The following is a 13,144-nucleotide window of genomic DNA, read 5'->3' as shown; positions in this document are numbered from 1 at the left end:
GCTGTGTTCAAGTTCAGTGGACACAATGACTCCTATTTTGCCACATAAATGGCTAATTTCATGCCAAACATTTGTTCCATTGGAGAGTCACTAGCTCATCTTCCCCATTAGTGAAATTTCTAAGCTAGTGTTGCACCAAGAGATGTATTTGTTATGCACACAAACACCCCATAAAGGTTTTAACATGGCTTTAAATAGCTGCAAGCAAGGGGAAAGATGTGTGTGCAAGTGAGCTGAGACCATTACACAACGGTCTCAGACCATAAACTCTGCCCCAATGTCTGCCTGAACTGTTAAAGACTCTCCTATGTTTGGTTCTACTGTTTTCCCAACATTGTCAGCAATTCAGATTTTTCCTTCTGTAACAGGGGTCAGTTGCTGGAACGTTCACCTCGGGCACACTCTGTGTCCAGAAATAACAACCACCAACCACACTGATGTGGGGTGGGGACAAACACTGATGAGAGCCATGGGAAGGCTCAGCACAGCCAGCCAGGAAGCAAGCCATGACTGAAGGGCAGGAGGATGCTCAGGAACATCAGTGTCACAGCCTGGCTTTTCCTTTCCAACACATTCCATGGCATCATCGTAAAGCCAAGCCCAGTGAACTCAACAAGGACTTCAACAGTCAACTGCCTCCTAGAGAAGAGGTTTCACCTGCTCATCTGACAGGTAGGAGAGTGTCTACTCCCACCAAAAGCAAGAACATGGGTCAACTTCTTTAAGTGTTTTCCCCACTGATGATGAATACAACACATGCCAGGAAGAGACACACTGATCGTGGCTTCCCCTTGGACAGCAAGATGGGCAGACAGCCCATGCTGACCCCAAAGATGCAGCAGCAGTCACTGGGAGGAGGAGGACACTTTTCATTCATGAACAAAACCAGACCCATCTGCAAGATCCCTTTCAACAGGCCAGAAACTCCCACCACAACCCCTCCTACAGACAGAAGAGATAAAAAAGAGGTTACTTACTATAGGAGTAGCTGCTAACTTCAGATATTGCTGGTGAATGGGAAACCTTGAGCTGATTTTTGACTTTCAACCCCACCTCCATCTTCTTCATTTTGGCAGTCACTTTGTTTTTACCTTCCTTGGCAGTTTTCAGTGACAGGCCCAGGTTCTTGGCCAGGCTCTTCTCCTCCTTGCTTGGCAGAGCCTCGTGGGCTGGGAGGTACCTGCTGCCACCTCCACTGGTTTTGAGCTTTCCCCCAGAGCTCTCAGCAAATTTGAAGGGGGATTTGAGCTTGTCTTGTTTGGTGAGAGACAGGGCCTTGTCAAGCTTGCTGGCCAGCTGCTCCTGATCCGATGGCACCTTCTTCTTTTTGAGCTTTAACTGCCGAGGTGAAAGCAAGAGACAAGGTGAACATGGAGCTGATATCATGGCAGACCTGAGGGATTTTACTAGCCCTCCAAATTGTCTCATGTATGTAGTTAGCAAAGTCTCAAGGTGATAGTCTTAGCCCCCCAGTTGCCATAACCCACCATGGTTCTAGGGAGGAAGAAGAGGAAGATGTCAGCAAATGCTACAGTTTTACTCTTACTGAGCACTACAAAACTGCAAGATTAACTTAGAAAACCTGAATGTTCTTCCAAAAGAAATATGTACATGGAACAACATACTTTGGAGCTCTTTTTTATCTACACCACCTGGTTTTTAGGGTATGTTTGGGTTGGTTTTACAAGCTTTTCTCTAAATCACAAGGATTAAAAATCTTCTTTACCCAAGAGCCAGCCAAATAAATACGGATTTCCACATAATCAACCAGCTCCAGAGGCTGGGATGCCAAAAAAACCCAAATACCTCTCAGCATGAGCATCAGCACCACTGCACTACAGCCAGAGCTGTTACATCCTTTTCAGTATTTTCTCGCCTCTTGAAAAAAGCAAATATATTTTACATGTGCCACAGCTAGATAACAGCAGCTCTAACTCAGTACTTTGCCTGCATGCATTTTGGATTTCATCACCAGCTTAAAGCTCCAGTAAATATCTCATTGCTTCAACAGGAGCAGAAAACCCAGCATTTGAAATAGCAAGGTTATGCTCCCATTCCTCCCTTGCTTCAGGAGGTCCATTCCCCTGTGCTCTCTCAATAGGCAAAGGAGTAAGACAAGCCCTGTTCTGGACTCAGAGCCAGTGCAGCACTGAATGCTCTGGCTGGCTCCAAGGCACTTGATTCTGCTGCCTTCCAAAGAAGTTCCAACTCTGTAAGCCAACATTAGCCCCTCCACTGCACAACCCTCTCTTGAGGAGCATCTAAACCCATGTGAACTAAAAGCAGACACTGAAAGATCAGGAGTCCAAGCCAACACCAGCAAAGCAAGAAAGAGATGGGCTTTTGGCCCGTGGCTCCATGTTCCCCACGAGGGCACTGACCTCATTTGAGAAGCTGGGAGCTGCATCGTGCTCTTCCCAGCTTGGGTTCTTCCCTTTCATCTTGCCACTGCTGCTCTCCACATCCTCGTCCTCCTCTGGGAGGGCCCCTTTGTGCCTCTTCTTCATGCCCTCACCAGTCTCAGAGTCTTCAGAGAGCAACAAGGACTTGCTCAGTCTGCAAGCCAAGCACACGATGGGTCAAGGTGGGGGGGGCTTTCCTCCCTGTGATCCCCACCAAGCTCAAAAGTGAGGTTAAATGCTTCCCAGAACAGTGGGGATCCTCAGCAGGAACCAAGTCTACTGTGAAGTGACAGCAGTTTAAACAAGATTTTCCACCAAACTGGAGAGCCAAGGAGCCCTTCGTGCATGCTCTTGGCCACCAGGACAGATGAGGGTGCCTGAAATCAGAGACCTGCAAGGTGGTCTCTACAAGGACGTGCTTGGTGTTTCGACAACAGCCACCAAAAAGTGCCTGATTTGGTACAGCGCAACAAGAGGAAGGACTGACAGCTGAGGTGGCCCTTAAGGTCTTTTCCCACTTTTACTTCCATGGATTCTGTAGGTGCAGAGACTCCTGAGGCCCAGGGAGGTGCCTCATTGCCCAGACACTTTAGTTGCTTTGGTATGAGCAGGAGGTGGCAAGGAAATGCCACACGGGGTGACAGGGAGGGACAAAGGCACTGCAAGGGCTGACTCACTCCAGACTCCAAGTCAAGCCCCTTGTGAAAGGCATTTGTGATCTACATCACTGGACTTGCTTTGGGATTTCGGGGGAAAGGAGAGGGTAAATAAATAAGAAAATAAAATAAAAAATAAAGTAGGTGAGACTATAAGCACATCTTTCCGAGCTCCCCAGCTGTCTCCAGTAACTATCTGATGGATGATCACTCAACACCTCAAGATTCTTACCAAGCTTCCATTTCAAGCTCTCATATGCTGCCTCCTTCACCCTAAGCCTGCTGGTCAGACCACAAAGCCACTGACATGGGGCAGCCTCCTCAGCTTCCAGGCATTTCTGCTCCCTCTATCCTCTCTGCTGACCTGCACAAACAGCTAAACCAACACCTCAGGCCCTGGACACTGGCTGAGGGTGCAGCTCCATCTCCCAGAGCAATCTGCTCCAGCATTCCTGTGATCCAGAGACATGCACACACAACACTTCACACACCCACACTTGCACAGCTCCAGCTGCCTCTGGATGCCTCCAGCCTGGCCAGCCACCCAAACACAAAGAGCAAAACACGGAGCCACCAAGAGGACAGATTTTCAGAAGCATTGGTCAGTGGGAGCTGGGCACCTGAATCTGATTTGTAGTCTTGAAAAGGACATTTGCAGAAATATGAAGCACACAGCATGGAAGGCAGCATGGAAATGCCTTCCCATTGCAGAGGCCATCTATGATAGGGTAGATGGCCAACAGTGGTGAGATCTAAACAACAGCAGCTGGACTTGCAAAAGAGAAAAAAGCAGAGTAGAAGATAATCCAGATGCTTTAAAGAGAGATGTCAGGCAAAACCAACTCCCACTGATTCAGGGAACAGAGAGGAAGACAGAAGAAACACAGCAGAAAGGTCCTACAAAGTAGATAACCCGGAATAGCCCTGTCCTTCCCAGTTCTGACACCAACACCCCCACACCTGGCTCTACAGCACCCGATTGCACCATCTGCTCTCCTGAAAGCACACGAGGACACCCTGCCCAACTCCAAAACCTCACCTACAGCTCCCTGCCAGCCATTTCACCTCACAGCTGCTCAACTCCACCTGTCCTACCTGCACCCAACACCAGACAGGTACTCTGCCTGTGGGCAGGAAGGACACTGGCACTGCATTCCCACCGTAAGGACACACCCACGTTAAGGGCACGTGCTTCCAGGGCCAGCAGCCAGCCTGCCAACACAACGAGCCCGCGCTGCAGCCGAGATGCTCTCCCCACGTCAGACCCTGGCACAGTGACCCTGCCATGTTCCCATCTTCCCCAGATTCCAGCCTTACTTTCCACTCTTGCTGTCACTCTTCCCTCTCTCCTTAATGGGTGACAGAGCGCTTGATCCAAGTTTCCTCTTCCTGGGCCTTCCAGGGCCTCTTCTTGCCAAGCTTCTACTTTTCTCGTCATGCTTTTCCCTTTAAAAAAACCATACGCTTCACTGTTAACCAAGGCAACAAAAAAAAAACAAAAACAAAAAAAAAAAGGCAAAGGAAAAAAAAAGCAAAAGCAAATTTTGCAACCGAAAAGCAAAACAAACAGGGAAAAAATAAAGAAAATAAATCCAAAAAAGAAGAAAAAGGGAAAATAATTAAAAGAAAGCAAGCAAGAACGGGAGCCAACCCAGAACCTTCGCCTGCCACCAAACTGCTAAACTGAGCTGCCGAAGCCAAGGCTGTCTCTAACACAGTCTCCCAGCTGCAGTCACCAGTGACCAGGTTGTCGTGTCACATAGCCTAGGAGTGTGCTGTGCAAAGCTCTGCCGGGATGTACCAGGAGGAGAGGAGAGGAGAGGAGAAGGCAGGGAGGGATGGAGGGCAGTTTTCTCTCCCGGGCCGAGAGGCAGTGCCCAGCTGGAAAAAACCAGGTCTTGAGTGAGCAGCCTGTGACTTACTCGGAGTCCCTGCGGCGCTGCAGCTTCACCAGCTCGCGCTGCTTCTCCTTGTAGCGCCGCTGCAGCTCGGCCAGCCTCATCCTGTAGTCCAGCTCCATCGCATCCATGTTCTCAATGGCCGATTTGATGGAGTACATCTGGGGTGGGGAGGCAACAGAGTGTCAGGACATGCCCAGGGGGTGCACACTGGGTGTCCTGGTAATGGCCAAGGTGTGCAGCCAGGCAGACAGCCCTTTGTGCTGAGAGAGGAGCACAGACCCCTTGCCCATCAGCACAGCCTCAGATTGGTACCCAAGAAAACCAGCAAGGTAAAGATCTGTGGCTTACGCACAGGATGGCATCAGCTCAGAGGGACTGCAGCCCTGGAAGAGAAGCTGCAGGACAAGATGCTATTTTACCTTGTTTAAAAAGACAGATCACAATATACCCTTTCTTGGAATACTTACTTGCTCTGTACAAAATAATTTATCAGCCTCTTCCACAGGAAGGGTCAGCAAATTAAACAAGGAAAAACTCTCCTGCCACTATTTTTATTTATCCTCTGGCCAAAACAGTAACATACAGGTTCCTCTGGTTTCACATTAAAACACCACTGCTAGGGCTGACGAGGGTCCTGCTGAATCTTGTCTAACAAACAAGGGAAGAACCTAAACTGCAGCCCACTGACTCCTGTGCAGCCAGGAATGTGACATGAGGGAACAGCCAGCTCGTTCTGCTGAATGCAGAGGGACAGCACGAGCCAGCATGAGCCCCCAGACTGGGGCTGGGACAGTGAGCTGTGTGAGTGGATGCACTGGGGCTTTCCAGGCTCAACCACACTAAAGCTACTTACTGGTTCATCTTTCTTCTGCATCCAGCTGTACTTTTTGTTGGGATTCAGCTCTCGAGGTAGCCGGATGGTTTTCAGACTTTCCATAAAGGGGGTGGAAAGCACTTCCATGAGCATGTGGGTGCTGGCAGCCAGCAAACTCTCCAGCGTTGGCCGGACAGGGAAACTCTCTGGACCTGCTGAGAAGGGCAGAAAAAAAAGCTACAGAAGATCACATTCCAAGGCTGCTTCTCCAACAGGCACAAGGAGGGGCTGATGGCCCTTTCTTGACTGTGGCTGCTCAAGGAGCCCCCTAGCCACCCTTGGCCCCCACTTGAGATCTCCTGTTGTACTCAGCCATGGTGTAACTGGCAGTTCCCATCAATTCTCACCTCAGGAAGTTACTGGAAGGTGAGATTCTTTTCAGGACCTGCCAAGCTCTTGGAAAGCATCATCTGGAGCTACTGGGGCCTCTGGTGCCAAACCCCAACAGACTGTGGACTCAGTGCCTGCCAGAAGGGTGTTACCCTGGCAGCTCTCAGCAACTGGGGCTCCGTTTCCGCTACGCATACCACAAACTGTCTAGACATGGCGAGGGCCTTTGGAAGGGAGAGCAGTACAAAAGCCACACGTAGCTCAGCCTGCTGCAACAAAAACTCTGCTCCAACCCCATCTGAAGTACCAGCCACTCCTGCAACTCAGAGCAATGCTCTCCTTGCTGTGTGGCTGAGGTTGTGAGAGATCCCACCTGTGACTCTGCTCCTCTGCCCACATGGAGACGCGGGGACCATGAGCTGGGAGACCCAGCATGGTCCAGAGTTGACCAGACTCCCCACTCACAACTTACTTTGCATTTCTTGCTTCCGTTTCTCCAGCTCCATCTCTGCAATTTCACTCAGCAAAGTGATCCCTTGCAGGAAGGAGTGCTCCAGGGTCTGGTCAGTTAACACCTCCACCTTCATCTGGGGTGGAGTGACAGTGGTGGTAGTCAACAAGGAACAAGCCTGAGGCATTTCTGTAGCAGCCACCAAAGCATTCATCCCAGCCAGTGGGTCACCCGGCTTGATGTCCAGATCTGGGATTTGGCAAGTGATTGCCTCTTCTGTGTAGGAAGGGATCTCTGGCCCCTGCTCCCCCTCCTCAGGAGGCAGGCTGGGAAACTCCCTCGCCCGGGGCACATCAGCACTCTGCAGATCCATGGCCACAGAGGCCTCCTCCCTCTGGGGCGTCAAGTCCATCTCCGGGGGCTCGCTCTCGGCATGCACGAGCAAACCGTCGTAGTCCATGTGCATGGAGCAGGCTTCTGCTCCACTCCCGCTCTCTGCCTCAGCCTCTGCTTCTGCAGGACAGGCCACAACCTGGTAAGGAGGTGGGCAGCTCTGAAGGTCTTCCTGGTCCTGCTCCATAGCACCCAGGGCTTCGCCCTGGTGCAACAAGAGATTGCAATTGTCCACGTTCTGCACTGGGACGGCTGCGGAGGTGGTGATGTTCAGAGTCCCCATGTCCTGCTCACAGATGCTTTCCTGGCTTTCCTCCATCTGCACCTCTGATTTCACCCTGTCTTCCAAGGATTCCTCTTCTGCTGCTGCTTGGATGGGCTCTAGGATTTTGGACGGAGACAGGTGGATGGGCTTGACCTCTGAAGAAAGGTCCATGTGCTCAGAGCCTTCAGCAGGCAGCGGGACGTCAGGAGCCAGGCCATCCGCATCAGATGCTGTGGGAGGCTGGAGGAGGTAGGGATAGTGTCTTCCAAAGGAGGGAGGCAGGGACTGGAATGGGTATCCAGGGGGAATCTCTGCAAGATATCAGAAAGGACAGACTGTGTAATGGCTGGGTCTCCAAAGCACCTTCTCTCTCACTAAGGCATAGAGGTGGTTCCCTTTGCTTCCATCATCTCTGGTCTCTTCCTGTTCTCAAGCAATAGCTGCTTTGGGCACCTCTCTCCCAACCAAGCTGCCACAGGCAGCACCCCAGAGGTCCCTTCTGCACCTTTCTAGCACTTTCATGCAACTGGACAGAGACCTGCCTCCTGCATCCTCTCCCACTGGGATTCCAGCCCCGGAAGAACCAACCCAGGCTAAGCCCACGGGAAGAAGAGAGCCTACAGCCCCAGGCACCCAGGCATCAATCTCAGCCCATCACACCAGCCCTGCTCCTTCCCTGCTCCTTCCCTCTCCCCCACCTTTTAGAGGAGCTATGTGGCTTTCCCTAGGGCAAGGGACAGAAGCAGGAAAGAGCTGAGGAGAAAAAGGGAGGCAGGCACAAACACAACGGGACTCTGCCAAAGCAGGGCTCTCTTACCTGGGAACAAGGCCTGATATGGACCAGCAGCCTCTTTTTCCAGCTCCAGGTCTTTCTTCTCCACGGTCTCAGGCGCCTCTTCCTTTGGAGGGATGGCAGGGGCAGGGGGTGGAGAGGCAGGGGGCGGGCTGGAAGGATGGGAGCTGGGGGTGGCGGGGTAGGAGTAGGCTGGCTGCGAAGGTGGCTCCTCCATCTTTTGGATCACCTCAGCTTTGAGCACAGACACGGGTGAGGCCCTGGGAGAGAGGGGAGGTGGACTCACAGCCTTGCTGTAGGACGTGGAGGCGCTGGGAGACAGCACAGGTGGTTTTCGGTGCACCAGTCCCGGGGCAGAGGAGGAAAGGCCTGATTTGGCACTGTCCAGGCTCCGTTTTGTCACCTTCTCTTCCATATCCACACGCTGCTCGTTTGCCTTCAACCTCTCCTGTGACAAGAACAGAGCAAAACTCAGCACAACATCTGGAAAGTGGCACTGACCAACCACCAAGCAAGACCAAAACAAGGTCTTATCTAATATGCAGTGGAATAAAACACGTGTGCCCCAGCGCGAGACCATTTGAAGACCAATCTGACGGAGGGTGACACTGATCTACAAAAGCTTCACTACAAATTCCCAGTTCCAGGAATCATGAGAAGGATGTCTCAGTTTTCATTTGCATCCAAAGCAAACCACTTCTATTTCCAAGCCTCCAGCCCACATGTAAAATGAAGCCTGAAAACCAGAGGACCACTATAAAAATGAATGGGTGCAAAACACCCAAATGAAAGCTCATGACTTCCAAAACCTTTTCATGAATGGGATCTCTCTCCAGGAGCCAGTTTGACTGCTGCAAGTCCTGCAGCTGCTTCTCTGAGCTGCTCAGGAGGTTTGTTTGGAAGTGACCAGGGATAGAACCACTCAACTATACAGAGCCATCCCATGGGAAGGAATCTAGGTTGCACTGCTGCTGCTGAGGAGCTCTTCTGATAGCACTGCTCAAAGGCTCTACACCAAACCCCCCAAAACCCACTCTAACTGCAGGATACACCAAATGCTTCATATCCCAGAGATCAGGGCAGAATCACTCAATGCATCCATACCCTTGAGACACACTTGCCACACAGGCACAGCTGCATTTTCTCCCCAGACACGCCAACTTCAGGCTTGTTTCATGGCCAAGCAACAAGTTCTTGAAAACGTACCACGAGCTGGGCACTCCTCTGCAGCTCCATGGCGTGGGCTGCTTGCTGCTGCAGGATGTACAGCTCATGCTGCCGCAGCAGCTGCTGATGGGAGAGCAGCTGGAGCTGGTGAGCGTGCTGGAGGGAGCTCCTGGTTGGGGGGTACATAGCAGGCCACAGCGGGGGTGCCCGGTCCATCAGCTCTGCTGTGGAATGAGCAGAGATGCAGTCAGGGAGGCAGCAAGGCAAGGATGGATAAAGGACTCAGGATCACTCAGGGCAATGGTCTCTACAGTCCCAGAGTATAAGGGATGCCAAACACTGGGCTTTGCAGAAATACAACCAGAAACCAGAGGGGAAAGCGTGCTGTGTTCCCCTCTGCAGCCCCAGTCCCACCAGCCCTGTGCCCTGGACTTGCTTCGCTCCCCAGCCCTTGGTTTGATTTCCATGCCTGAGCCTATGAATAGATTCTCCTAACCAAGGACTCAAACTCTGCAAGGTCCTGCAGGGGATGAAGAGCCACTGCTAAAGATTACGTTTCCATCTCCAAAACACACCTAACCAGACGCCTGTTGACACCCACCCTACAGCTGTGGCTGCTGGTCCCCACAGGTAGATATGCTGCTCTCTGGCCCTCTCCAAAGTCTGTTTTCCCCACAGCTTTCAAAGAATGGTCCTCAGGCACAAGCTCTCATCCTTACCAAAGTGTGGCAAGTGCTCGCTGGGGATCACAACAAGCTGCCCTGACTGTGGGTCTCTGGCAAACTGGTAGGCAGAGGGGAGAGCTCCCCCCATGGCAGGGGGGAAGCCTGGAGCCATGCCCTGGTGCAGAGAAGGGTGACCAAGTCCTGGAAGAAAAAAACACTGTGGTCACAACTCAAGAGATGCAAACAGCTCCTACCCACACGAGAAGTCATCTACTGCTCTGAAATGCCTTCTTCTCCTTTTCCTGAGCTCATCAAACAGCCTCACTGGGCTGTAGCAACACTTCCCTGGATTTCATTGGTGTGAACACCCTCTGGACACTGCTCCCTCCCAGGGCACTCACCGTAGGGATGGCCAGCCAGCCACATGGAGGGGCTCCCTGTCCTGGGGAGCCAGGGGTGGGCTGCCAAGTGCGAAGCGGGGTCTGCAGACCAGCGCCCGGAGCCCGCCAGGGCTGGGCCTCCTGTCACCATCAGGTTGGAGTTCAAACCGTTGGTGGCGCAGCTGGAGGGGTGTATTCGGGCAAAATCTGCCAGCTCCTTGCTTTCTCTGGGGATGGAGGAGGCAAGAGAGAGACAGTGAGACAGGCTCCAAGTGATGGAGGAGCCCAGGAGTACGGACAGCCTGCAGAACCAGTGTTTGCAAACCTGGGTCAACCACTCAAGGAGAGCTGTGATGGAAGTGTCATGTCTAGAATAAAACACTCCATCTCTCCAGCCCTTTGGAGCAGGCATGGATTTGCAGCTGTCTATTAGGATTGCTCTGCTGAGGACTTAGGATCTGCCTATAGCTCCGTGTACCCCACTCAGCATCCCACACCACACCAGCAAGTTTGGTACCTACTCCAGGATGGATGCAATCCTGTCTCCTCTCGGGATTGGTTGTCCCTGAGCTCAGCTTGTGACACCATGGCAAAAGATCTCACCTCCTTCCAACCCTCACCTGAGCAGCTTCTCCTGATCCCGCTCCAAGCGCCCTGCCAGGAGGTGGCTGTCCCGGTGGCGGCTCCGCTCGTCCCCACAGTCATCTTCAGAGCGTCCGTGCCCTAAGGGACAACCCAGCACCATCAGACAGGAGAAATGGCCTGCAGAAAGCTGTCCCCTCTCCTCTGGCCATGGAGCAGAGTACCTGAGAGCCACTACACCCAAACACCAGTGTCCCCAAGGATGTTCCAGGTTCAAATCCTGAAAGACCAGGCAAGGCTTTCTGTGTGATCAAAATATTCCTACTAAAGCAATATTCTCCTGGTAGCACCCAAGTGCATATGTTTTGAGGTTTATGTCTCCAAGACATCAAGGGACTACTTGCCACACCAGGTTGATCTCCCAGGACAGCACAGCCACCAGCCTGGGAGCAAAAGGACCAAATGGACAATTGTGCTGAAAGACAGCAGCAGATTTCCCATCCCAGCAAGAGCCAAGATGCAGCTAAATCCTGCATCAAACCACATAGTCCTGCTTAGCACATCTCAGAGAGGGGAAGGATTTTATCTCTGCACTTTCTGAAGCACCTTCTGATCTTTTAAATTAGTCTGGGAGCACTGAGTATGCTCTGAATCCCTGTCCTCCTGCAACAGGCAGAACCAACAATACAGACCCTCACAAAACCAGCGTGCTCCACTCCACAATTCAACCATCAGCAGGAATCTGCGTGCCCCTCGAGACATGCAACAAGACATGGTCTGATGAGGCAGGGACACATATGGCAGATGAGGGCAGGAATCCAAAAAGGGGGGCTGGATGTTTGGCTGGAGAAACCACTTGTCCACAATCAGCACAGCTCTTGCAAATACAGCCTGGCATGGCAGCAGCTGCATCTGCGAGAGGTTAGGAGGCACCTTCACAGGAGTGAGCAGCAGAGCCTCGCTTGGCTCTGCCAGCACCAGGTACTGGGGCCACCCTTCCCTTTATCCAAGATCTTCACTCCAGCTGCCTGATTTTAAGCTTGCTTTTCCTTAGTTTTTTCCTTAGCTTCTTTCTTGCATGCTCATTTTTCACACAATTCTGTGTTGTCTCTCTCTGCACTATGCTTTGGTGGTACAATCCACTCCTAAATGCCAGCCCTGTTTGCAGAGAGCCCTCAGCCTTGCAGGACTGCACCCCAGCAGCCCTTCCCAGGGTCCTCACTCTCCTGTCTGGATATGGTTTGGCACATGGGAAAACATCTCAGAACATCAAGTCTATTCTGCTGACAGGCAGTCTTTTCAAGGAGAGCTCCAGTGTGTATTTCCACAAACCTGGACAGCCCATGGGTTTTTTGCTGTCAAGTCTCCAATTCCCTCAGCTTTTACTGTCAGAAGGAATCCAGGAAAAAGACAACATCTCTCCCAGCTCCTTTCCCCAGGGCTCCTTCCAAGGGCTCCAGGCAGAAAACAAAGATGCTTTAAAACCTGGCACACAGCTCTCCCTCCCAAAGGACTTTCCAGGGTCACCACATCTGCCTCACAGCCTGCCAGGACACCACGTGCAGCCCAGCCAACCCCAGCCAGCCCCTCCTGGACTCACTGAATGATGCCCCACACAGCCTCTGTTGCTCACTTTTACTCCCCAACCTCCACAGCACAGGGGATCACAAATCCCTCTGGAGTCCAAACACCTTCCACTGCCTCTCCACTAGCATTCCCTCTCCACACCCTGTCCCAGGTTTTTCCCCTTTGGAGCCCCTTTTCCTATTTCTTTCCCCTAATCAATGCCCAGCTGTCTCTTTGGTGTCAGCAATATGGAGCAACTCCTTGGAGAGCTCAGAGCCTCTCTTCCTTCCTTGGCAGAAGGTGAGTAAACCCCCTCCCCCAGCCATTCATTAGAAATGCATTATTTTGTTATTCTATCATCGCTCCTCCCTCTCCCATCTACACTCCTTGTGCTCCATTATTTCTAGAAGAGTTTATCATCTTTTTTCCACCCCCCCATCCAAACACAAACACCTCTAATTCCCGCCCATCCTCCATCCCACCAACAGAACAGTCCCTTTTCTGGACAGAACGGATGATTGTCCAGACAGTGAATGATCATTCTGTCTATATATATGAACATGACGCACGGACTGCATAGAAAAATTCAATCAGTTATGCATGGAGGAAAGGCTTAGGTCCGTTCCCTTGACAACCAATGCCCGGTACTAAATACTTGCATTTTACTTGCCAAATACTACAGATTAGCCAACTAAAGCCTGCTTTCTCCTTCTTAAAAG

General features: G+C 51.7%; 1 protein-coding gene across 4 annotated transcripts in view; it reads right to left on the bottom strand.

Moving 5' to 3' along the window:
* Nucleotides 1-13,144, bottom strand: part of TNRC18 (trinucleotide repeat containing 18) — a 55,207-nt gene that overhangs the window by 21,730 nt on the left and 20,333 nt on the right. For 2 of the 4 annotated variants that reach the window (XM_041462041.1, XM_041462043.1), the window contains exons 4-14: nucleotides 10,898-11,000; nucleotides 10,299-10,504; nucleotides 9,952-10,098; nucleotides 9,272-9,456; nucleotides 8,090-8,513; nucleotides 6,636-7,583; nucleotides 5,813-5,988; nucleotides 4,981-5,117; nucleotides 4,376-4,504; nucleotides 2,382-2,556; nucleotides 978-1,338 (exon numbers count right to left, since the gene is read on the bottom strand). In XM_041462041.1, coding sequence (XP_041317975.1) covers nucleotides 978-1,338; nucleotides 2,382-2,556; nucleotides 4,376-4,504; nucleotides 4,981-5,117; nucleotides 5,813-5,988; nucleotides 6,636-7,583; nucleotides 8,090-8,513; nucleotides 9,272-9,456; nucleotides 9,952-10,098; nucleotides 10,299-10,504; nucleotides 10,898-11,000 — 2,991 coding nt within the window. The remainder of the gene's footprint in view (nucleotides 1-977; nucleotides 1,339-2,381; nucleotides 2,557-4,375; nucleotides 4,505-4,980; nucleotides 5,118-5,812; nucleotides 5,989-6,635; nucleotides 7,584-8,089; nucleotides 8,514-9,271; nucleotides 9,457-9,951; nucleotides 10,099-10,298; nucleotides 10,505-10,897; nucleotides 11,001-13,144) is intronic. The other 2 variants (XM_041462044.1, XM_041462042.1) reach the window with 2 other exon arrangements.

Source organism: Pyrgilauda ruficollis, unplaced genomic scaffold, assembly GCF_017590135.1.
Source record: "Pyrgilauda ruficollis isolate IOZ18807 unplaced genomic scaffold, ASM1759013v1 scaffold16, whole genome shotgun sequence".
Classification (NCBI taxonomy): domain Eukaryota; kingdom Metazoa; phylum Chordata; class Aves; order Passeriformes; family Passeridae; genus Pyrgilauda; species Pyrgilauda ruficollis.
Note: the sequence above shows the minus strand (reverse complement) of the source record. Positions and strands in the feature narration are given on the sequence as shown.